The sequence below is a fragment of the Anguilla rostrata genome, chromosome 4, assembly GCF_018555375.3.
Source record: "Anguilla rostrata isolate EN2019 chromosome 4, ASM1855537v3, whole genome shotgun sequence".
Classification (NCBI taxonomy): domain Eukaryota; kingdom Metazoa; phylum Chordata; class Actinopteri; order Anguilliformes; family Anguillidae; genus Anguilla; species Anguilla rostrata.
The window spans coordinates 39,396,101-39,421,269 of record NC_057936.1 but is presented as its reverse complement, the minus strand read 5'-3'; the positions used below and the strand labels follow the sequence as shown (position 1 = coordinate 39,421,269).

General features: G+C 40.0%; 1 protein-coding gene across 1 annotated transcript in view; it reads right to left on the bottom strand.

The window, feature by feature from the left end:
- Positions 1 to 25,169, bottom strand: part of LOC135253377 (parapinopsin-like) — a 74,687-nt gene that overhangs the window by 9,103 nt on the left and 40,415 nt on the right. The window contains exon 3 of the mRNA XM_064332582.1: positions 9,347 to 9,580. Coding sequence (XP_064188652.1) covers positions 9,347 to 9,580 — 234 coding nt within the window. The remainder of the gene's footprint in view (positions 1 to 9,346; positions 9,581 to 25,169) is intronic.

Genomic DNA, 25,169 nt, shown 5'->3' with positions numbered 1-25,169 from the left:
TCTAGTCCCACCCCCCAGTTCCCATAGAGACCCATTCAAATGCAAAGAGTTTTTGTATCGCTTGTACGACAACCTGAAAATAAGATATCCAGACTCTGATGATGTTGATAGGTCACAGACATCAGGAAGTCATGGCATGCAAATGATATGCAACCAAATACAAAACATGGCTCTTTTATTTGACATTATGTTAATTTGTCTACTGTATAAGTGAATTTCCCTGTTTCTAACTTCTCCCCAAACAGTTCACTGCAGCAAAAGTAAATGAGCAAATGGTGGCACAGGAGGTCTCAGGAGTGCATTTGTTTAACAAATTTTCTGACCAATGATTTGTTGTAAAGACCATTAAAAGCTTAATATTTTGCAGTTTTGGGCTTGGCCCATATTTTTTTTGCCCAGGAGTGTATGTCATGAAAATTACATTTTCAACATAGAAGAATGCCAAGTAAGTCAAGAAATACAGCCAAGTAACTCACACACGAGGTAGCTTTCGTTACACATGCTGAAAATGCCGAAAGCTCAACTGTCCCAGAAAGATTTTACAGATGCAAAAGCAGTTTAAACGTTGTATTTTTAGTTAGCCAGCAAGCCAGTGTACTGAGTTAGAGATTTGCTGCAGTCGGAGGGGGGATTGAACCCAAATCAGTCCTATAAACAGTTCCAACCAAAAGGCAGAGACACTACCCACTAGACAATGAGGGAAGTAGACATCTGAGCTGCAAAGTTGTACTGTCTTAAATGTGCGTGCCTGTATATATGTTCATTTTGTGTTTGCATCCAATGTTTTTATTGGTTGATCTACATAAAATGACCAATGGAGCGACATATTCTTTGTGGGCTAGGAGCATTTGTGGCAGGATAAACAAGAAGAAAAAGAAAACGCGAAATCCCCTTAGTTTGGGGCTTCATTGTGTGGATGTGTGAAGTTGTTTATGAATTCTGTCTGTTGAAATGGGGTCAGAATGTACATAAATTAATGTTTTTAAGGGCTGAGAGTCTGTGGCTGATGCGGTTATTTCTGTGGGGAACCCTGAAAAGTGCCAAACTGTCAGTGCTGTACAGGTATGGGGCATGCCCCACCAGGCATAACTTGGCTGGATGGCATACCTGCCATCCCAAATTAAAATAAATACTGATCGTAATATAGATACTGTAGATAGACATAGAGAAAGTCAGAATACTTCTTTATCCCCATGGGGAAATTTTTTATACTATCAGACATTTATACCAAGAAACACACAATCATTTACATTAGAAAAAAAGGGGGGGGGGGGTGAATAAATAAATACAGATAAAAATGACAAGTATTAAATAAATGTTTAATTTTACAAATCCAGATATACACTATATGGCCAAAGGTGTGTGGACACCCCTTCTAATTAGTGGGTTTGGCTACTTCAGCCACACTCATTGCTAACAGGTGTATACAGTCAAGCATACAGCTATGCAATCTCTATAGACAAACGTTGGCATTATCATCTATCCTCGGTTGCAACACTCACTACCGAATTCCAGAATGTCTCTGGAAGCAACTTCAGCACAAGAACTGTTGATCAGGAGCTTCATAAAATGGGTTTCCATTGCCAAGCAACTGCTCACAAGCCTAGGAACTCCATGCACAGTGTCAGGCATCAGCTGGAGTAGTGTAAAGCACACTGAAATTTGAGCAATAGAAACATGTTCTCTGGAGTGATGAATCACACTCCACTATCTGGCAGGCTGATGGACTAATCTGGGTTTGGTGATTGCCTGAAGAACACTACCTGTCCAAAAGCATAGTGACAACTGTAAGGTTTGGAGGGGGAGGAACAATTATCTGCGACTGTTTACATGCTTTTGCTAGGCCCCTAAATTGCAGGGAATGAAAATCTTAATGCTACAGCATACAATGACATTCTAGAGAATTGTGTGTTTCCAACTTTGTAGGCAACAGTTTGGGAAGCCCCTTTCCTGTTTCAGCATGCCAATGCTGCCATGCACAAAGGGAGGTCCATAAAGAAAAGTTTCTGAGTTTGGTGTGGGAGAACTTGACTGGCCTGCACAGAGACCTGACCTCAACCCCACTGACCACCTTTGGGATGAATTGGGACCCCGACTGCGAGCCAGGCCTTATCACGCATCATCAGTGCCCATCCTCACTAAAGCTCTAGTGGATGTGTGAATGGAAGTGAATCCCCACGGCCATGTTCCTAAATCTAGTATAAAGCCTTCCCAGAAGAGTGGAGGCTGTTATAGCAGCAAAGGGGGGACTAATGTCCATGGTTTTGGAATGAGATGTTCAACAATCACATATGGGTGTGATGTTCGGGTATCCACATACTCTTTGTCATGTATTGTATGTTTTGCCCCATTAATGTGTAAGGCGTGGGCTTCATTTTGGATCAACAGGTCAGACAATCACATCATGGCTGATCACATGGTGACTGGGTGTAGTACGTCACTTCCTGTCCCATAAATGTGCATTCCCTTCTCTGTTCCTCCCTCTTTGCTGCTCTCATCTTTGCGGATGGCTACTTAACCTAAAGGATGTGCACCAAGGCAGGCCCTCTAAAAGTACAAGTAAGTGAGCTAGACGCACAGATAGATAGACAGATAGACGCACAGTCTCTCAGATTAGCCAATGCCAGCAGTTTATAACTCCAAGTAAACATGTTTTACTGCAAGTTAGCTAAAGAAACTGCACCCACATGGCATCAGTTTATTTACTAATTTTACACATTGCTATCGTGCTGCAACAATGCAACAAGTAAACGCACATAGCCTACGTACCTTCCTGCGACAACACAGCTTCCTGCTCCAGTAGCAACTTCCCGACAGAATAGAAGAATCAGCAAGGAAAACTACAACAGAGATCCACAGACGCCTGTTCAAGCCAGAGTATTTTTTGGAGCAACAACCTACACAACAGGACACACAGAACCATCTGCGCTCCAGAGGTAAGTGAAAAACATCCAGGCATTAGCTCAGGAAAAGTATGATTGACGTTATGGCTTCATGGGATGGCATGCCCCATACCTATACAGCACCGAGAGTTTTGAACTTTTCAGGGTTCCCTACAGAAATAACCACAATGATCACAGACTCTTAGCCCTTAAAAACATTATAATTTCTGTATCTTCTGACCCCATCTCAACAGATGGAATTCACAAACAGCTTCACACATCCACAAAATAAAGCCCCAAACTTTTGGGGGGATTTTGCAGTTTTTCCTCCTTCTTCTTTTTCCTGCCTCAAATGCTCCAAGCCCAAAAAGAATATGTCTCCCCATTGGCCATTTTTGGTATATGGAAAACATCAGATACAGACACAAAATGAACATATACATATACAGTATATGTTTAAATGAGTAAAACTTTGCTGTGCTGACGTCTACTTCCCTTGGAGCTTACTGTGTAGCGCCTTTGCCGTTGGAACTTTTTGCACGACTGAGAGACCCCAGTTCAAATCCCCCCTCTGACTGCAGCAAATCTCTAACTCATCATACTGGCTTGCTGGCTAACTCAAAATAATAACATTTAAACTATAGCATCTATAAAATCTTTGTGGGAAACTCATTCATATTCCTGAAATCAAAATAAAAATACACCCAAACTTTATACAGTTCCGCTTTCTGTATTTTTTTTTTACAGAATTTAATATTAGCTACCTTGCTAACGAGACGACAGACCGATAGTATACCATTAGTACAAATACAGGCACTTCCAAAATTGATCTCTAACATCTGTGTTGTGATTTGCTCCAGAAAGTAACAGTACCGGTTGTATAGGCACTGCTGCAAGGTAATGACTTCACGCCAGGTATGTCAAGTCTCTTTAACTCAAAAATGGTTCACATTCACCGCTGCCCTTGTACAATTTAGGAAACATTGGGTAGCATTGCTTTGGAACGTAGCTTGTCTAATTTGTGTAAGGTAAGATAGCCAATATTGTTTCTAGTAGAGTAACTTTGCATCATTTTTATATCAATACTTTTAATGGCAGGCCTAGATTTTGGAAGTTTGAATGAATGACTTAGTGCTTTGTATGTGTGAGTAACTTGGCATTTTTGTACATTGAAAATGTGTTTTTCATAAGATGTTATTTATTGTATTTAATGTTGTGTTTAGAGCAAATCACATTGCCAAAAGGCACAATCTAGCCTCACATAGCTAATGTATATACTCTCGTAATAACATTAGCTAGCAATCCACCTTTCTTTTAACCAGGTACATACATTTTTAGAGAGAACTGCTGGTTAACTAATTCTGAACACTGGCATTTATGGTCTAAAGAAGATATAAGGTTTAAAGAAGGTATGTTAGGTCTATTTATGGTATAAAGAAAACAAAAACACGAATCAGAAACAATGATAAGTACTTGACGTGTACCCACATATTCATTCAAGCCAGATTTTGAATAAGTTTAAATTTTAAATAATGTCACACTCACATTTCCTTGAACATGCTACTGATGGTTAATGATAAATTTAAATTCAAAACCTGACCATTAATTTTCAGTTGCAAAATTAATTAATATAGAATAGATCAAAGCATATAGCTTTGATCTATTCTATATGCACTGAACTTTCATCTTTCGAAATCAGTTATTCATTATGAATGTCTAACATTGAACACACAGCAATACATTGTAACAACAAAAGCAAAAATCTGTCCAATGAATTATATTCACTCCACTGTGCAGTGCATTTTCCCCCTGTAAGTTACAGTAATCATCCCCTGAGAATCAGTTCTGACAGTTAAACTCTACGGCTTTATTCAATTCGATAGTCTCTGAAATGCTACAAATTTCAGACCCTCCAAAATCATGTCAGAATTCATGAGCTGTAAAATCTGGCAGGAAGGCAATTACCTAGCAGAATGTTAGAGCTGAAAAAAGTAAATGAACTCCACAAAAGGTCTCTTGGATTTTCAGACCAATTATAAACAAGGGTGGGGGTGGGGGGATATGGTTTGGATGTCCCGTTCTGCCTGAAAGACCAATGCAATCTCTCAACACCAATTCCTGACACAGGCAGAATTCAGGCACACCTTTTTATATTTTTCACACTCAGGTTTCGGGACTTCTGCGTTGCAATAGTTTTGCATTCAGACCCTGCTCCTTTATCACACTTGTAAGGGTTGTACTGTGTGTCTGGTTTAAGCCTGACAAACAAATGTTTTCCAACAGCAGTTGGGAGATGTCTTACAAGAGAGAATCTGCGGCTGTTAGTTAAGGATCAGAAACACCTGGCCGTGATCTCATTTTTGTTGGGGTGGAGTCTGTTGAGACTACATTATGTGTTGTAATATTCTGGGCTCGTTGCTGTAATATTTCTGATACTGTAGCTACGTTAAGCATGGACATCTGGTAGTTGCTGGACAATTTCAAGCTAACTCCAGACTCTCAACATGCTCTCTCTCTCTCTCTGAACTTTAAGTATGCATGGAAATGAACAAATGAATCATTAAATGAATAATGTGAATAGTGAAATATAAATTGGGTTATATTTATTAAATAATGCTGCTGAAACTATGGTGATGATAATGAGCCTCCTTATTATCTTAGTGTCTCCTTCTACATGAGACTCATAACTAATCTCTGAAGCCTGAGGCATGATGTAGAAGACCCAAATCGTCTAATCCCATGGGGGTTTGGAATCATGAAGTTTAACATCAGAGCAGCCTGACAGTTCAGAGCACAGGAGAACCAAGAAAAATCCCATTTACTCACCTTCCACTGGGAGGTGGTCTTTTTCATTTGTGCTGTGTCGTCTTCTGTGGTCAGCCTAACACCCCTCCCTGCCCAACCTGTCCTGGCTGACTGACAGCGGTACTTGTATCTGTACAGCATTTTAAGTCTTCAACTCGCCTCAACTCACAGTTTCCATAGTTACGGGCTGGGAGGAATTGAAGACTGAAAATGACATACAGGAAATTACATACTGTCTTCTTTGATGGCCAGATTAAACTGTTCCAAGAAGTCTTCATTTCTCCATCTTCTTTATGCGTAGAATTAAGTTGTTTTAGAACCGCATGAAATGTAATGAGTGGACTGCTTTTGTCGTGGTTATTTTAAAAAATTGCATATAGAACATCCCAAAATACGACATATTTGTGACAAACACAGTGCCACTGCCTGGAATGAAATGTAAGAAAACTTGTTCACTTATCATAAGAACTAAACAAAAATGTGTTGACTTAACAGGCTTTCACAAAATTAACCGCTCTAATTGAAAAGTATGACTGACATAGACAAATGAAATAGGATGATATATGCACTTTTTTGAGATTGCAGTACACATACATTACAAATACAGTAGGAGGCAGAGTGTATGTTAATGCTCATCATGGCCACGGATATATATATGCTGTATGGTAGAGTGAAATTTGTTATGTTTGCTATATATGGTTAATAAATAAATAATATAGCAAACATAACACATTTCACTCTACCATTAGCATACTTTTTGAGGGCACAATTGTAGTACTGTCTTTTTGGCATGTGTGTTTGATTGTTTTTTAACTCCCCTATCCTCCTTTCAAATGCTATATATTAAAACTAAGGTTTTTTAGAAAAGAACATATGGTCTAAACTAGTGATAGGAAATTTTATTTTGTACATTAATATGTTATGAGGATTACACACTCCTTAACAGGTTCGTATAAGACCATGCTATTTTTTTCTATACATGCTACTACAACTACTACTAGGGCTGGGTGGATTACTTTGAAAAATTAATCAATTAATGGATATATTACAAGACTATGATCACAAAGCTATGTGATCCTTTGGATTGCTCCAAAAGAGTTATTAAGTTTTGAACTAGTATATAATAAATTGTCTATTGAGTTTTAAAATGTTTTTCTCATTTTCAGTTTTATCAAAATATGTGTCTAAATGTCTAAGACACTAAACTCACATTTAGAAAACAAGTATTTATTCATTAAAATGTATTCTGATTAGCTCAACTAGACTAAAATAACATCAAACACCCATTTGCTGATTATCCTAATAATAATAGCCTAATAACGATAGCCTTAAGCACAAACTATATTCTGCACCCTGGCACTAACACCAACAATGATTCAATAGACCCTCATGATATTATTAAATTATTGTTACATGGATACTGGTCACAATTCAGTAATGCTATGCAGTCCTTCACAGTGTCTTAAGTCCTTTATATATGCTGAAAAAGTCCTTCATAGATGCACAGTGAGTTTGGAGAGCACCCTCCCACAGTTTGGAGAATACCCCTCTTGAGCAGTGATGGTGCACTGAGACCACAGTTTTGCCTTAGTGCTCTATGCTCATCTCACGAGAGATCTATCGGGCGATTCTCCAGGTTCAAATGCGATGCACCCATTTATCAGTGCCCGTTCAATCGACATGGCCTGTCAGGAGCTTACCAGATAGATGACAGAAGTCAGGCTGGTTGGGGAGGGGGGTGGATCTGGGCATGTGTGAGGCTTGAAGGGCTCGACCGAATCGGCTTGCAGGTATTCATCCTGCCTCTGTGTCCACAGTTAGGGAGATTTACACTGGCTTGCCTTGTTGATGTTTTCTGATGGAATCTCTGATATCTGGGAGTGGCAGTGTAGTATAATGGGAAAGGAACTGGGCTTGTAACCTAAAGGTCATCGATTCGATTTATGGGTTGGACACTGCCCTTGCACAAGGTACTTAACTATATAAAAAACTGTGTAAGTCGCTCTGGATTAGAGCGTCCGCTAAATGCCTGTAGTATGCAATGTAACAATGATAGCTCTCACTGTTCTTATGCTCAGGAAAATGGGAAAAGCAAGGTGTTTGTACCAGTGCTAGCGTCTGATCCCTACATCTGGGGGTAAAAAGAGATTAGAAAATGTGAAGAAAAGAGATTTTTGTAAAAATGTGTTTGTCTTTTCATGCCGATTATGATTTACGAAGAATCCGAATCTGCCTGAAGTGAAATAAAGAAATGCATCTACATTGCTTGACGTGTTTTGGTTTTTTTTTGGCAGGTTGCAGTGAGTGAATTTTTGCTTTGCTTTATCTTATTTTTTAGATTATTTAAAGTATTCCATGGTCCTGAATTTCACATTTCAAATACCATTTTTATGACCGGCAGATAATTTCCTTCACTGAGAAAATGGGAAAATTCGTTCACCATTTAACTTGAGCAAGCTTTGAGATTTGAGTTTTAGATGAAGTCTTTCTTGAAGCATGGAAAAGCAGCATTTCAGCAGCATTGCATGAATGAATTCTGCATCAAGCATTATTGCCTCCGAGGAGAGGAGGCATCAGGGCGGAGAAGGATGTGTGTCTCAGTCTGTTCAGATTTAGTAGGACTACCTGATGAACCACAAGAAGGCACAGACACATCCACGCACACATAGAAATCAGGTTTGGGCACACATACTGTACATTCACCGGCACGCAAATGCAGTACACATGGACACTTGCACACACAAACACACACACATACATATGCACGCACGCACACGCACGTACGCGCACGCACACACACACACACACACACACACACAAACAAGATTATTTATGAAAATGTGGTGCAGTTGATCTACCTGCAGGCCCAGAGTGCAAAAGAAAGAGGAACTGCTTTATGCTCGTTTGAGATTAGCATTACTCTTTAAAGAACTATCTATAATAAGTTGAATGTTATCATGGAAATCTCAGTGAAGCAAGCAACCTAGCTAGTGGGCTGGTTCACCTTTCATTCATAAATGTAATAAACACACCTACTTTATGAAATGAAACAATCATGGAGTAGGTTCCTACACTGGAGAGGTTTTAATAGTGTCAGGCTTATTGTCTCACAGTGCCCCTTACCGTTTCACCTATGCAAAACATTACAAAGTGACATGTAGAAACTGTCATACGTACACATATAAGTTTATACTTTTGGTCTTTGGTATTTATTTTTCTCTTGAGTGTGACATACTGGAGAAGGCAGAGAGATCTTAAGCAAACAAGGACATTTCAAATTTTACATACATTTAAAAAATATCTTATTTATATCATCCTACTCAAAGCATTGAATAATGCAGCATGCAAAGACATGTCATGAAACAGAAGAGACACATAAAAGTGAAAAGTAAAACCAAAAGAACAATAATATACTAACCAAAGGACACAACAAAGCCCTAAAATGACCTAAAGAAAAGGATAAAGATGTCTAGATGTTAAATGTAAATTTAAAAAATGTGTCTTTTAAAAATGTCTAAGTGATGCTTTGTGGCGAGAACTAGAGATTTGTGGAATATAGCTGCATGTATTAAAGACATACACTGTTGAGAACTCCTATGAGGAAAGTGGCTAAGAGCGGTACAATCTGAAATAAGCACCTCTGTGGTCCGGGCTCTCACCTGCTTGTTCATGAAGATGTAAATGATGGGGTTGATGGCAGTGCTGGACTTGGCCAGTATAGAGGGGATGATGCTGGCTTCAGGGGTGACCAGGCCCGGCTGGCCGAAAGTGGCCAGGAGTGCCATGATGCCATAGGGCAGCCAGCACAGCAGGAAACAGGTCACCATGGTGATCACCATGACGAGCACGCGCTGCTCCCTCTTGCGGCTGACGGTGGTGTTGATTCTGCTCACCTTGAGGACAGTGAATGGGGTAAGGTTGGGGTAATAAAGTGGTGGAGAAGGGTAATAAGCGGGCAAGAGGGTAGTGGTGGTGTGGAGAGCAGCAAGAGAAAGGTAGGTGAGGGGGTAATTGGTTCCGAGGAAAAAAGGGGGGACAAAAGGTGTGGCATGAGTGAGAATCTCCTCTACTCCCCACAAACTCAAGATTACTTACATGGTCATTTAACACATATGCACTCAGTTATCAGTTATATTTAGAATTTTGTGATGTTTTGTTTTTGAGAACATATGAGAGCCAAAACCTGAACAACCATACATTTGTGTCTTATTCACAGTCAATTTCATGTGAGCATATCCACACTTGATCCATTTTTTATATTAGCTCATTCAGAAGCACAAAATCAATGTGTCACCAGAAATGTCAGCATTCAGTGTCCAGCACATTCATCACGTGTGTATCTAGTGAGAAATAAACCTCTCAAATACTGATTTGTGGTTGTCAAAGAATTTCTGAATGTCTGATTGAATGATTCCGATTTTCTCTAGTTCAATTACTTGCCAGCAGCGAATACATTTTAAATCTTATAGATGCTACGACTTGTGGCTCAAACACAAATACAGAGCAAATTTTATGGCTTCTCAGCACGGCTTTTGATAGGTATGGATCCATGTGTACAATCTGTTTACATAATGTTTTCAATTGTTAAAAAAAAGTACACATTGGAAATTGAAGCTGTTGGGAACTACAAACAGAAATTACTGCTGCCTTGTATTTTAAATAACTTGTTTCATAGCAATAAAACATGCAAATTAACAATTCATCAAACCAGCAGTATTGGGATCTCATTAGAACATTCATTATTGTTCCTTGTGTCAGCTGTCAGAATGATATATTCTTTTTATGTAACCCACAATGTTGGCTGCTTTGCTCTTGATACTATTCTGTTGGAGTCATTTTCAAATATTATCAGTATAAACAATGAATTCCTTTATACATAAACAAATTTTTATCAGAAATCATGATTCTGCTTGAATTTTGTTCTGTCACCAAGGTATATACTTTAGACATCCTTTCTATTTACATTTACAATGAATTACTTTTACCCAAGTAAACAAAGGAAAATGTTACTCCTTTTATTCTACATCTTTCAGTTTTGCTCTATTACGTCTCTCTCTAGTCCAGCCAAAACCACAATAAGACACATACCAGAAATACAATATAAATGAACACACTTTACTCAGATCTGGCTGTACAAGATGTAATCCCTGCTAGAAAAACCACACACTTTTATATAAAAATATATAATTTAAACCGATCACTTGGGGCTTTTTTGCAGTCCAAGTTGGGACTGTGCATTAAATATGAACTGTGTAAGTTTGACAAAAGTGTAAGTTTTGACTTTTAATGCTTTTTTCCCCCCCACTAAGCCAGCTTAGGCACCCTATGCCCTGGTTAACTGACTGCAGATAAAGCCAAAATATAATCGGCGGAAAGAAAATGGAGGAACTGTCCATCTTCCACTCTCTCGTATCTTCCTTCTCAGCAATGCTTGCCTTTGCCATGTATCTTTCTTTCTGTCTAGAATCCAGTCTGCTACTTATAACCTGTGCAAACTGCTCTCCACATTCTGCTCACTCGCTCCACACTCTGCCCCCCCCCCAGAAGATTGTTAAAGCTTCTTTTTTAAAAGATTAACCCCTTCTCCTCACCTCCTCCCTGTTTCCCTGATTGCTTACCCCCCCACAACCCCCACCCTCACACACATCCTCCTTCTCACCCATCTCTAACGCTGAAATCTTTTGACTCCTAACATCCCACTGCCATACTACTACACTACTCAATGTGAAGAGCAAAAGCTTGTGCTTTGTTTACCACAATTAATCTAACTCTAATTAGGTCATTGTGGATATTGTCACTACTTTGCTATCGTAATTATCTATAGATGACTAATACTAGAACATCTGAAGCACTTATGCCCCACCAAAGCTTGGGGAGGGATGGGAAAACAATATTTCACCACTGTATGTTTTATATAATAAGTTACTATAATAAGTTACTTCCTATCTCTATGAGCTAGCGACAAAGTGCTTGTTTTAATGGATGGAGTTTGTTTTAATAGTCATGCTATCTTGAGAAGTTAACGACAAGCTGGATAGCTAGCTAACTCACTAGACATCTGTTGAATCAATCAGTCAGATTGTTATTTGGTTAGGCTGGCTGAAAAAACTTCACTATAAAAGGTATGGAAAAATACTTGAAAAAAAAGAGTCTCTAGGACACCAGAAGTAGCAGTCAGCAATATGCTCAAAATGTATCCCAGGCATGTCGTGCTGACCATTAGCAGCTACTGTGGATGTAGATTATATTTAGAAGTGGAACTCAGTATGCAAGCTAGTTACTTCGCTAGGCAACCTACAGAGGTATTCACAGATGCTATAGCCATTTGTCCTGTCAGGCATTTTAAATCTGTACATTTCAATAGTCTATGCCAAACAGTAATTATTATAGTCATTGTAACATTAAGTTTCACAGCCTCACTAGAAGGCCCTAAAGTCCCCCCATCACTAAAACCAGCCATCTCTCGTTCTCCCTCCATTGGATGTCAGTCATCAAGGGGCAGGGCTAATTATTATATCTTTCAATAGATTTACATGAAAGATTTAGATTTAGCTAAATCTTTAGTTTACAAACTGAGATTTAAGATATAAGATCAAAATTTAATTTGGAACTTAAGATTTAAGATATAAATAAACATGTATTGTTGGCTAAATATTTACATTTGTAATGAAGGCTAGTAATAAAACAAATGTATACATTTAATCTTAAATTTTGGTTATGGAAAAGATATAAGCTAAACATATATTTTAAAAAATAAATATTTATTTTTGAACCAAAGGTTTAAGATTTAAATGAAATTCTTGTTTTACAAAATATTTGCTTCTGAAACAGAGGTATAAGACATAGTTAAATATTTATTTAATCACATATTTAATAAATGTTAATAAATAAGACAACATTTAAATTATATATTCTGGGCCATATTTACTAAGCATTACTGTCAGGGCCACAAAAATGACTTTTCAGTTTAGCGAGATATTTACTAGTAATGTAAATAAACACAGCCGCAGCAAGCAATTTAAAGGCACTACTGGTATTTAACGTGCCTTACCCATGGCAGGAAAGCAACATTGTTGTATGACTCCATCTCTGGTGAAGTCAGGTTTTGGACAGGTCCCAGGATCCACGGATGCAACGAATAGACACTGTCACCAGTGCCACCTCACCTGTCTCATTAGTAAAAGCTACAGAACACAGTTTTAATTTCAGATTGTTTAATTCTGTACCAAATAGCCAACCAATTCCAGAGTAACCATCTCTTGACTTATCTAACAGGCAGCAGTTCCTAAAGATGAAGTAAAGTGTTTTTAAAAGATTTCCACCGTTTGCAAATGTAGGGGAGAGTCACCATAAATGTAACGCTTGATAAATGTAACATGGTCAATAACTTAATGTACAATGTGGCTATTGTAGCCATTTCAGGTTTGTATATGTGCAATTCAGTCCTCTACCATTTCGCAAAAGAACCGAGCAATGTGATAACCTTTGCGGGAGATATTTCAATTTCAATTAACTCCATACAGGTGCAATGCCTAAATAGCCAACATTGGACTGCATAACTGAACACAGCCTGAATATCCAATAGTTAGATGGAAATAAAATATTTATTGTATCTGCGTTATGTGTTCATGCATTCATATGAGCGGCACATTCATAATGCCACCAAAATAGCATAGCAGCAATAGCATAATAGCAATAGCACAATGGGGCAGCATTTGCAAAGAAACCTGGTCTAGGTTGGTTTAAAAATCAAATGCAATATTGACCACCAAGCTTGAACATCATGGAATGTTTCTATTTTCATGCCCCCTTTTGCAGCACCAAACCCATGTTGACACAATTTGGTTTACTACAGACCTTGAAACCAAACTTGGTGCAGACGACAAATATAAACGACAAATATAAAATTTGCAGGTAACAGAAATATCAATTTCACTTATGCCCAGGTGCGCTTGAGCTTAGGTTTTCAGGAAAATTGGGCCCTGAGCGATGTGACATACACAGACTTACACCACAAATTCTGCTCAAAGAGTTTGTCTTTTCCATTGCATCAGTGTGACCATTCCCTAGCTAGGTAACTAATTCCATTTCACCTTGGTCTACTAGGACAGGTGAAAATTCCAAATTTCATCCATTGGCTGTTTGACTTTTTGAATGGCTAAACTAATTTCTGTGGACAAAATCATGCGTCCCCTTTGGGGAATGTTAACAATACATACATGATGTGGCCTTGATAAATAAAATTAAAAATGAAGTTTTCGCACAACATTTGCCATTTATACTTCGGTGAAAGCCTGTGAGGAGGGTTCTGTTGGCTCTATGGTAACAAGATGCCAAACTATTGACCATTTGTTTAAATTTGTGTCATTAAATTACTGGGATTATAAAGGAGGAGGAGCTGAATATGCAGGGACTGCAGTTCAGGTTTGAAACAAACAGAGAATTAACATGAAAGTGGTCTATACGTTGCCAAACGCAAACACTGGCTGTTTGCCCATAACATGGGTGAGGATTTCCGGTAATTATGCTAATGCAGTGGATGCACCGAGACTGTCACCAAAGCTCTCCCCTCCTCGTTCGTGCCCAGGTGTCGTGGGATTCATGGCCAGCTGCTCGTTTGGCGGCTTTTCGAACTGCCTGAGTGGCTGAGAGCAGCACCTGGTTTTCTTTTCCTGCTAAGACTGATTAAACATTATAAATATGCATCTCCACCCACCTTAAGTGAAAAAGCCACATTTCACGCCCGACCCTGTAATCTTTAGAGGTGTAAACAATTTTGGGGATGTACTGCCCTGCAAACCCGTCATCCAAGACTACAAACACAAGCCAGTGTGGTTCTTTTCTTTTGGGGGGGCGGGGGGGGGGGGGAGTTGGTTTGGCTCATTAATGATATATCCTCAGTTATCAGGCCTATAAATCACTCCCTCCAAGGGGCCTGGAGGGTGGTGGTGGTTGTTGGGGGCAGGAGGGGAGGATGGTGTATGTCATGCTTTTGACTGGTGGTCAGATCTGAACATGACTGTCACTCAGTGGGAATGCGAGCTAGCCAGGCTTTGAGATTAGGGGTGTGGAACGTTGGTTCCATCACTCTGCCTGCGGGGGAATATGGAAGCAGTGGAACAGGCCTTGTTGGCAAACACAGTCACCTGGTGCCAGTAACACAGCTGCAGATACATTATAAATTAGAATCGGGGGTGTTCATTAGTGGGTGGTAAAGGCTGGGAGAGGATTCAGGGGCAAAAGGCCAACAGGTCCAATGTAATAATGTTAGAGAAATGGTATTAAGCCCATCCAAACTCACCATTCTGTCGTCCAGCAGCACTGTGTCAACACTGGTCTTGAAAAACCCAGTCTTATTCAACTCACTCATATTTTATAATGGAAGTCCATGAACAGATATTAAATACTGAATTGTATCAGTGGCATATCCACCTTTAACCAATTTTTACTGAAAGTACACCCTCTTGTTCTACTTCTGGAAGTCATTTATAATAAGCTATGTCATATTTGAGTTTTTCATTATAATAATGAGCTCATAGCATCAGTAAAAGGTGTTATTGTCCTTGGTTTTACTTTATGGAGTCCATATTCTTTGTGATCGTGCCCCCCCTTTAAATAACTAGAGATAATGAGTTGCTCAAAATAAATTTTTGCCACAGCATGATATATAACGTTTATGCAACCTTTTTCACAGAGAGCTTGGGTCAAACACTAACAAGAGCACGACCCTACCAGTGCTCCCTTACAAAAATAATTAGCACATAAAAGAATATTGTTTAAAGCATAGTTCTGTAATGTTAAATTTTGACTGCTCTACCAAAATAATTAATAATAATTTAATAATTTTATTGTCTGCACTCCAGTGAAGTCATAAAGATCAGAAGGCTGTAAACACAGCTGGTAAAACAAAACTGCCACTGTCTTGCAACCTTTTTATCCCACCAACACTCTTGGCCTGCAGGAACGAGGATAAACCGATGAACTGAACATGGTCTGTTTTCATGTAAAAAGCTCCCACAGGCATCACTTGGACCTGGGCTGACCAATGCCTACATTATGGACTGAAAGAAAGCATTATATGCATGTGCACGTAAATAACTGGGAATTATATTATTAATATGGTCGACTGTGAATAATACCAACTGAAACGCAGGAAATACTGTATGTTATACATAGACAGGCACACTGAGCTGTTATGAGAGGTCATAGGTTTATCCCAGGTATGTATGGAGGGGAAAGTAAATACACACTGTATATATAGATAGACATGTATTGCCCGAATAAGTGTTTGGATTATAGGTTGACCACCACCTTGGACCTCCACAGAAAAGCATTTAAGAAAATGACAGATAAAAGCATAAGATCACATCCAGTGTACAAAGTATCTTATTACTGACACCAGATTTTAATGGTTCTCCTGTGTCTACAGGGGAGGGGAAGTATACTTCCTGGAGGAGAGTGGATTTCTTGGTGGTGGGGGCAGGATGTTGCAGACCTGTTCCTGTCCAGCCACCACACCTCGCTCAGAGCTAGGTACAAGTTTCATAAGAGACCTCTGAGTTTTAACACTAGACTCAAAGTCAAATACCTCTGAATACTGAGTTAGGTAACAAGTTTAAGGACCTCTGAGATTTCTATTAGCATATTCTAAATCACAAGACCTCTGTGTTTCTGGCAATAGATTCTAGGTCCTAAGACCTCAGAGTACCAACCAGATAACAAATCTGAAGACCTCTGAGTTTCTAGCAGAATTCAAGTCATTCTCAGGCCTATGCCATCTGTACCTGTAACAGGTTTTTAGAAACCAGAGTTCATCATAAGTTAAGAACAAGTTCCCCAACCTCTGAGACTAAGCCAGTGGGGCTGCTGGTGGCAAAAATGGACTCTGAGATGCAGGTATGCTGCCTAGCACCAAAGCATACACACCAGGTAATTTCTGGGTATATCATGTTCATATAGCGCCTTTCCCCACTCTTACTAACAAAATTTCCTAAACATTCCAGTTACAGGATTTGAAAATAAATATCAGATACATGTGTGTTTTCCTTTCCTGCGACAAAGTCTTGATCCTTAAAAGTTTGGTGACCCTGACCTGACACTCCTTACACTTCAGTACATCAAATTTATTTTAAAGTATATTTTAAGTATATTTTGAAGTACTTTACAAACTACATTGGCCTATTTTAATTTATGTACAGCATTTATGAAATACTTTGTACAAATTTGTATTCTAAAGTGATATGGTTTTAGTATTTTAAAACCGTGATCTAAGTTTACTTATGGAAAACGAACTGAAAGTGCACTTTAAGTACACTATGGTATGCTCTTATAAACATATTTGTAAGGGTTGACAGCTGTGCACATTTTGACACCTGGCAGCTTTCCTGTGGTGTCAGACAACGCCATGGAATAAGCAAAGTATCTGCATCCAGATGTGCCCGTTAAGTGATGACTGCTCTACACATTGCGAATACTGATTTTGTTCAGTTTCCGAGGCCCCGACGCAGGCGTTGAGTGAAGTGTTTATACACTGTGTGGTCTCCCAAAGGTTCCTGGGGCAATTGAGGGGTCAAAAAATACCCTCAGGGCACCAATCGTTTTTGTTTTTTTTGTAGACAAGGGTACCACTTGATTACCATAGACGTTGTATGTGATGCCAGTAACAAGATTACAATAACAAGTATTAGATGCTGTGCTGTACTCGAGGAGCACACACAGCTACATTTGGAGCAACAGCCCACGGAACATTCTTGTGGGGAAAAGTCAATGAAATGAGTGAAAAACTGGTTACATTTGGTTGAAAAATTGAAGTTTAGGAGCCAACTAGGATGTAGCCAGGCTATATAAGGATAAAACCTGGGGTTAACCTATTCTGTTTGTCAAAACATCATTAATCTAGATTTCCCCTCTAGACCTCTAGATTCTGGCTTTTGCTCACTGGGGGTGACATTACTGATAGATGGCTTCTAGACGACAGTGCGTAGATTTCATCTGAATATTACAAATAGCAAAATGCCTAATGTTACTATGAAGTGTAGGCTATAAGCTATATTACATCTACTGGGGAGAATTAACAGTTCAAATAAAATAAATATTTCAAGTGGCATTTTTATATTACCACATGTAATTCATTTAATAAGATTTAATCTGACCACAAGAATAATTTTTTCACCACCCAATTATACTGTGTAGAGCCGACATAGAACAGAGGAGCACTATAATGCTGTGCACAAAAACAAACATTTGACACAAAACCAAAACAAGGCTGGGGGATGAGAAGCTGATTTACTGATTGCCTGCATTAGAAGAGCAGGTGAAATCCATCAACTTGCAGGTTGTAACCTCCAGGAAATGAGCCCATGCATTGAGAGTTCTAGTAATGTTATGTTGGAAATCCATTGTTCTCCATGTCTGAATGGTTAGCTGAGCAAAGCCTTTAAAATGTTGTATATTATATGGGAGAAACCTTAGGAGAAAAATATTTTGTTCATTTCAAACATGGTGGCAGTCTACTGCCTGTGACCCTACTAAAATGGAATCAGAATCAGCCTGCGAAGTCTGTTTAGAGGAATGACAATATCTGAGATACTCCATCTTGTGAAATTATCCACTGTGGGACTCTATATTTGACAAGCACCATTGTGCCGACAGGGAAAATGACATTTCATCCACTGACTTGAGCTGGTTCAATAAAATGGCTATCATAATCTGACTCAAAAGTCTTGTAACAAGTCTACAATTCAAGGCAAAGGCATAGTTACACATCTGATTATATCTAATGATTCATTGGGAGAATGTACAGTAAATATCAGGTCTGAGCAGGTCCTATGAAATGATTGGATGGAATCAATGTCAAATGTTGAATTCAGAAGTGCTCCCTCATTACAAAGGCAACTTGTTCAACAGGAATCCAGTGTGTCTTTTAATAAGACAAAAAAGAATGGCCATCAGGTCCAAACCCAATTATCTCTCTTTTATCTCTGTGAGTTTTAACATTAAATGCATAAAAAGGAGAAACTTTTTAGTTAACCTTGGGATGAGACACTCATGAGTGAGCATGGCCAGTTTTTAATTTACTCAACATGTATATAGTTTATTGATGTGTAGTTCTATTATGCAGGAAAACATGCACTCCCTGGTATCTTGGGTTTATGGTTCTCCCTCATCCCAACCACGGAGCTTCTCCACCCCCAGTGGTGGAACGAACTCTCCACTCCACTACAAACCACTCAGTCATTGCCCATCTTCTGCCATGGTCTGAAGACGCATCTCTACAGACTGTACCTGGACTAACTATCACTACTGTGCAGGGTACTCCCAATCTGGGATCGCTCTTATCACTTCAATACTTCTCATTTGTTCCTGTAGCACTTTCATGTTACACTTGTATCTCCATCCAGCACTTAAATTGCACTTGTACCATTATATTTATGTTGTAGTCATCATTTGACTCCTAGTTTGACTTACCATAACTTTCTAACCTAGCCTACACTTACTGTGTGAACTGGAGTCACTGTGTTCATAGCTATGGATAACTGTTACATAATGTATTGTAGTATTGTAAGTATTGTACCTTATTGCACCTTTGTTTTTTAGTTGATTCTCCGACCTTTGATATGCACTTATTGTACGTCACTTCAGTTAAGAGTCTGGCAAATCAATGTAATGGAATAAATCAGTGAATGGCTTCAGATTACATTGCATGGGGTTATTATGGTATGTATTAAGCATTAGAATTTACCCTGTGTATGTGCTTTCTCTGAATGCACAAACATAGAGGATGAGGTCAAGGGTAATGTTATGGTTTCCCACGAATTATGCAATTCAGAAGAAATGGGTTAGCATTACATTACATTACATTACAGGCATTTGGCAGACGCTCTTATCCAGAGCGACGTACAACAAAGTGTATAACCATAACCAGGAACAAGTATGACGAAACCCCTAGAGAGAAGTACCGGTCCAAGTGCAGGGAACAACCGTATAGTTCAACTTGGACCCTGATGGTTAAACTGATTAACACTAACAACGAGAACGGCAACAACGCAATCTATGGAAAAAATACAAGTAGTCGTTAAGACAGTTAATGCACCTAGTCACCTAGTTAATGCACCTAGTCACCTAGTCACCTACGAAACAGCTGCCTAGTGCCCATTTATAGTGTTGGGAAGCACTGCTCACCAATCAGGATTGCAAAAAAGCAAGTAACTACAACACATTACATTACATTACATTATAGGCATTTAGCAGACGCTCTTATCCAGAGCGACGTACAACAAGTGCATAGGTTTCATGATGTAGAGGCGCAAAAGAAACACTAGAGTGAAGTAAGGATCGTAGTGCCAGAAGTGACCACATCGATCAGGACTCCAACCCTGTAGAGTAAGCTTGTTCAGCAAGCAAGAATCCTACCAAGTACAAACTAGCACTGGAATCACACCTAATCATACAAAAACAATCCTGCCAGATACACTAACATAATCAAATTATCCTAGCTAGGTACAATGAGCTGAACTATAGGCTAGAGAGGGGTGGGGAGAGGTGCAGCCTGAAGAGATGAGTCTTCAGTCTGCGTTTGAAAGTGGTGAGATTCTCTGCTGTTCTGACCATCACGGGGAGGTCATTCCACCAGCGAGGGGCCAGGACAGACAGCAGACGGGAGCGGGAAGTGCAGACGCGAAGAGGGGGAGGTGCCAAGCGTCCAGAGGTGGCAGAACGGAGAGGTCTGGCTGGTGTGTAGGGTGTGATGATCCTCTGAATGTACCCTGGTGCTGACCCCTTAGCTGCCTGGTATGCAAGCACCAAGGTCTTAAATTTGATGCGAGCCATAACAGGCAGCCAGTGGAGGTCAGTGAGCAGGGGGGTGACATGGGAATGTCTGGGGAGGTTGCAGACCAGACGCGCTGCAGCATTCTGGATGAGCTGCAGGGGTCTGATGGCGGATGCTGGCAGACCAGCCAGTAGCGAGTTGCAGTAGTCCAAGCGGGACAGGACCATCGCTTGAACCAGGAGCTGGGTTGCGTAGGTGGTGAGGAAGGGGCGGATTCTCCGGATGTTGTACAGGAAGAACCTGCACGTTCGACTCACCGCCGTGATGTTCTGGGAGAGGAACAGTCTGTTGTCCATCACCACTCCAAGGTTTTTTGCGGTGGGTGATGATGACACCACAGTGTCCCCCAGGGAAATAGAAAAGTCAAGAAGGTTAGAGGATGGAGCAGGGATGAAGATCATCTCCGTCTTGCCTGGGTTCAGCTTAAGATGGTGGTTATCCATCCAGCTCTGGATGTCCCTCAGGCAGGCAGAGATGCGAGCAGAGACCTGAGTGTCAGAGGGCGGGAAGGAGAGAAAGAGTTGGGTGTCATCGGCATAACAATGATAGGACAACCCATGGGCAGAGATTACAGGACCAAGAGATTGGGTGTACAGGGAGAATAGGAGGGGACCAAGGACAGAGCCCTGGGGAACTCCTGTGGCAAGGGGGCGAGGTGCTGATACTGCACCAGCCCAGGCGACTTGGAAGGAGCGACCGGAGAGGTAGGACTCAATCCAGTCAAGTGCTGTGCCACAGATCCCCATAGCTGCCAGGGAGGACAGGAGGATGGGATGGTTGACGGTGTCAAAGGCAGCAGAAAGGTCTAGGAGGATCAGGACAGATGAATGGGAGGCTGCTTGTGCGGCGTGAAGCGACTCATTGACCGAGAGGAGTGCGGTCTCTGTCGAGTGGCCAGGTCTGAAGCCAGACTGGTAGGGGTCTAGGAGGTTGTTCAGGGAGAGAAAAGAGGAGAGTTGATTAGAAGCAGCTCGTTCAATTGTTTTGGATAGGAAAGGGAGAAGGGAGACAGGACGGTAGTTCTGGATGACAGAGGGATCCAGAGTGGGCTTTTTCAGCAGTGGGGTGACGTGGGCCAGCTTGAAAGAAGAGGGGAAACGTCCAGAAGACAAGGAGGAGTTCACGAGGGAGGTGACATATGGGAGGATGTCAGGTGTGATAGTCTGGAGGAGAGAGGAATTAGTGTTGCTCAGACAGACTTATTCAATTCAGTTTTATGTAATTGCTAATAATAGTTTTTTTTTTTTTTTTTAAATACACCTTTAAAAATAAGTGGTCTGTTAATGTAGTTCATGATAAATGATATGTCAGTGTCGAATCACTGTGAAAATAATTTAACAACTATTGCAATTCAAATGTGCATTCTCACACTTACACAACTTCTGGTCAAAGCCACACTCACTTTCAATATTCTAACTGAATACACAAACAGACACAGATAATTCTGTTGGTTGAAAAGGAACTGATGCAGATAGTGTCACCTGTGCATATTCGTACACTATCATAGTCTTGAAGACATAGTTATTAAAGCATAATGAGCTATTGGAAATTGTAAACACACGCATACGTTTGCACTCACTCTTTTGCTCTATTCATACACAGTATGACTCCCAGAATTTTCTGTATGGTTTCACTGATGGAGTTTCACCTCACCGTCATCTCAGTGAGTATGTCTTCATATCACATCTCTCACCAAGTTTTAATTATATTCAGCCACCATCACTACTATTCATGTGCCCAGTGTGAATTCCATCGGGCTGCATAAAAAAAAGGCACAACGGCATATTGATTAGGGATGCAAAATAACAAATGAGTCCTCAGTTGCATCCAATTCGGGAACATGATTGTGGAGCGACAGCTCACACTTTTCATTTTACCACGGTTGACTAAACACAGGCATGCACGCACGCACACCCACCCACACACATACACATACATACGCACATTTGTTTGAATGGGTCAGAGTGCTGCAGACTCCCTATGAGAATATAGCCTTTTGTTGTAAGCAATATCCTCCAATTAGCAGTCTGCCCAGCCTTACAGAGGGCAAGCAGCCAATAACTAGCATAGACCAACTGAACACTTGGATGTGCGTGTGTGTGCGTGTGTACAAACTGCCAGTTCAGCACCTAGTATCCCACAACGCCCAACCTCCCGCCATGTTGTTATAGAAACAGCACAACATCGCTCTCCGTGTCTTGTTAAGTGACTACATAGCTGGCAAATGCAGTATGAGTTCTGAGCTTGACTGTTGAAGGCTACGGCAAATTTGTGTACTCTCGCACCCCAGTGGCCCCTTGTCTGCATTAATTTGTCTTTTGTTCTTATGTTGCCCTTTTCAAGGTGTCACAGTTCAATATCCACAATCCATTACAATACATGAAATATAAAGTCTTATCCCTGAACATGGGAGAGCACATGGTTTTCCCCAGAATGATCAGGGAGCACAAAAGGGAACATTGTTTTCTGGCAATTAAACCCCTATGTAAGGCAGCTTAAGCCGATAAGTGCTAACAAGTTTACCGCTGTGCGCATAATCCTGGCAAGAATCGAGACACCACAGAGGTTATTAGGGAGAAAGAAAAACCAATGAAAAGGTGCTGTCTTCACCATTCTGTAAACGGTGTAAATTCCTTGTGCAGCATGAGTATGTTCAATGTGATAAAATGTACTTTGGTTGGTGTTAACTGGGTAAGTTGCCTTTCAGTTTTACAATCCTTCATTCCAATTTCAATTTACACCCCATTATTAGGTGATCTTCACCAATCTCTCTACTGGAAAGTGAATGTGATTGTGACCTTGTGTGGGTGTGGTTGCTGAAATGACTGCATAATGAAGTTCACCTGAGCTATTTCAGACTTTAAGTGCAAGTACGTGACTAAAAAGCAGGTGATTCACTGTCCTAAAGTCTACCCGTGGTGTGTAGTAGTCCAGAAGGTCTAAATGATTAGTTTCATTTAATTAATCATTGTGTCTGTGCATGTCTTGTGGACATGTGGGGTTTCACCGAGGTGGGGTAAGCTTCGGAACCTGTCACAAAAAGTGTTATTTGACGCACCATTTATGGTGTGTAATATTAGTACGGGGAAGCTTACACAGAGTGAATTCAATGAATACTAATGGAGTGAGCATTTGCTGATCTGAAGTGAAAGCAATATTTATGTCACTAGAACAGTGAGTGAGTAAGATATGAACACAAGTGCTGTGAACGCAAATTTGAATTACAAAAGCAGGCTGCATAGTTGCCATTAAAGGGGAATTACACCGCAAAACAACATTTAGTTAATTTAACAAATAAAAAAGCAACTGATTAATTTTCTCTGTGTGGCTGGCCAAAACTAATCTCTGCACAGAGATATCGGCAGCAAAAGGTAGAAATTTGGTGCAAAGGTGCAAATTCCTCATTTTTGAAGAACTACAATGGGTGGATAATTTAAATTTGGAGATTCCTCTGACTTAGGTGAAAGGGGCGTTGACCAAACTCATGCCAAAGAGAGATTCAGGGTAGCTATGGTTCCAACTGTAAACACTATTAGCTTGCAAGATAGCAAGCATAGTGGACTTACTTGCTCTTCTGTGCTCTCTGTGACCCTTTTTTGATGAGGATCCACTGTCCTTGGATGAGGTGGGGAACACAGATGGTGTTCATAGTACAGATACAGGAGCACATTAGCAGACTAGACCACAGACTGCAGTGAAATCACCGATCACCAAAAATGTCAGCCAAACCGTAGACACATTAATGCTACAAAAAATGAAATTTGTTAATTATATTAGCTAGCTAGCAAGCTTCACTATGTTTGATTCCACATTAAATAATAAAACAGGCTCAAGTTGGCTAACGGTAGTTTATTGCAAGTTGTGTTTTCCCACTGCTGCTATTAGCCATGCTAGGTAACAGCAACATATGACAATATAGCATGCCATTGCTACAGTATGTTTCATTTAGATTTCACTCCACTATTAATTATTAAATTATAACGCAAAATCGTACATGACTGATTGTATGTTACATGCATTTGCATTACGCTAATGTACAGCGCTAATTTCTTTAAGAACATCGTCATTTAAGAACCTGAAACAATTATGAAATTCCCCATAATTCATCATTCATTGCTCAGCAGCTTTTATTCTTTAGTTTGTTTATTGACAAACAATGATTTGCATGTTTCAGATTGCAAATCAATCCCCTAATCACCATGTCATTATTGCACAACCGGTGCTGGGTCCAAATGGTATTAACCGAGTACCTGTTGTACACTGAAAACTGAATAATTATATTCAGTAAAAAGTCACCAAAATTAACTACAGCAGTTAATTCATGGATGGAGGTATCTTTTGACAAATTTATCAAATGAACTGTTCCATATGCTATTCTAATGCCAATAGACAGGCAAAAAAATTTGGTAATCACAACATTTACATTAGTTATTGAGTTAGGACGTTATGAATACTGCATTGCAATAACTACAATCACAGAGGTTTCAGAAATAAAATAAATTATCCAAATATGCTGATCGCATTTCAGGTTTGATGGAGTATGGTTTCAGCTCCATGCCCAGGCTACTGAGTGTAACTAAAGAAGAGAACCTTCTCCCCTTCGCCCTTCTTCTCCTGCCTTAAATATAAATATGCACAGCCCACCTCACTTC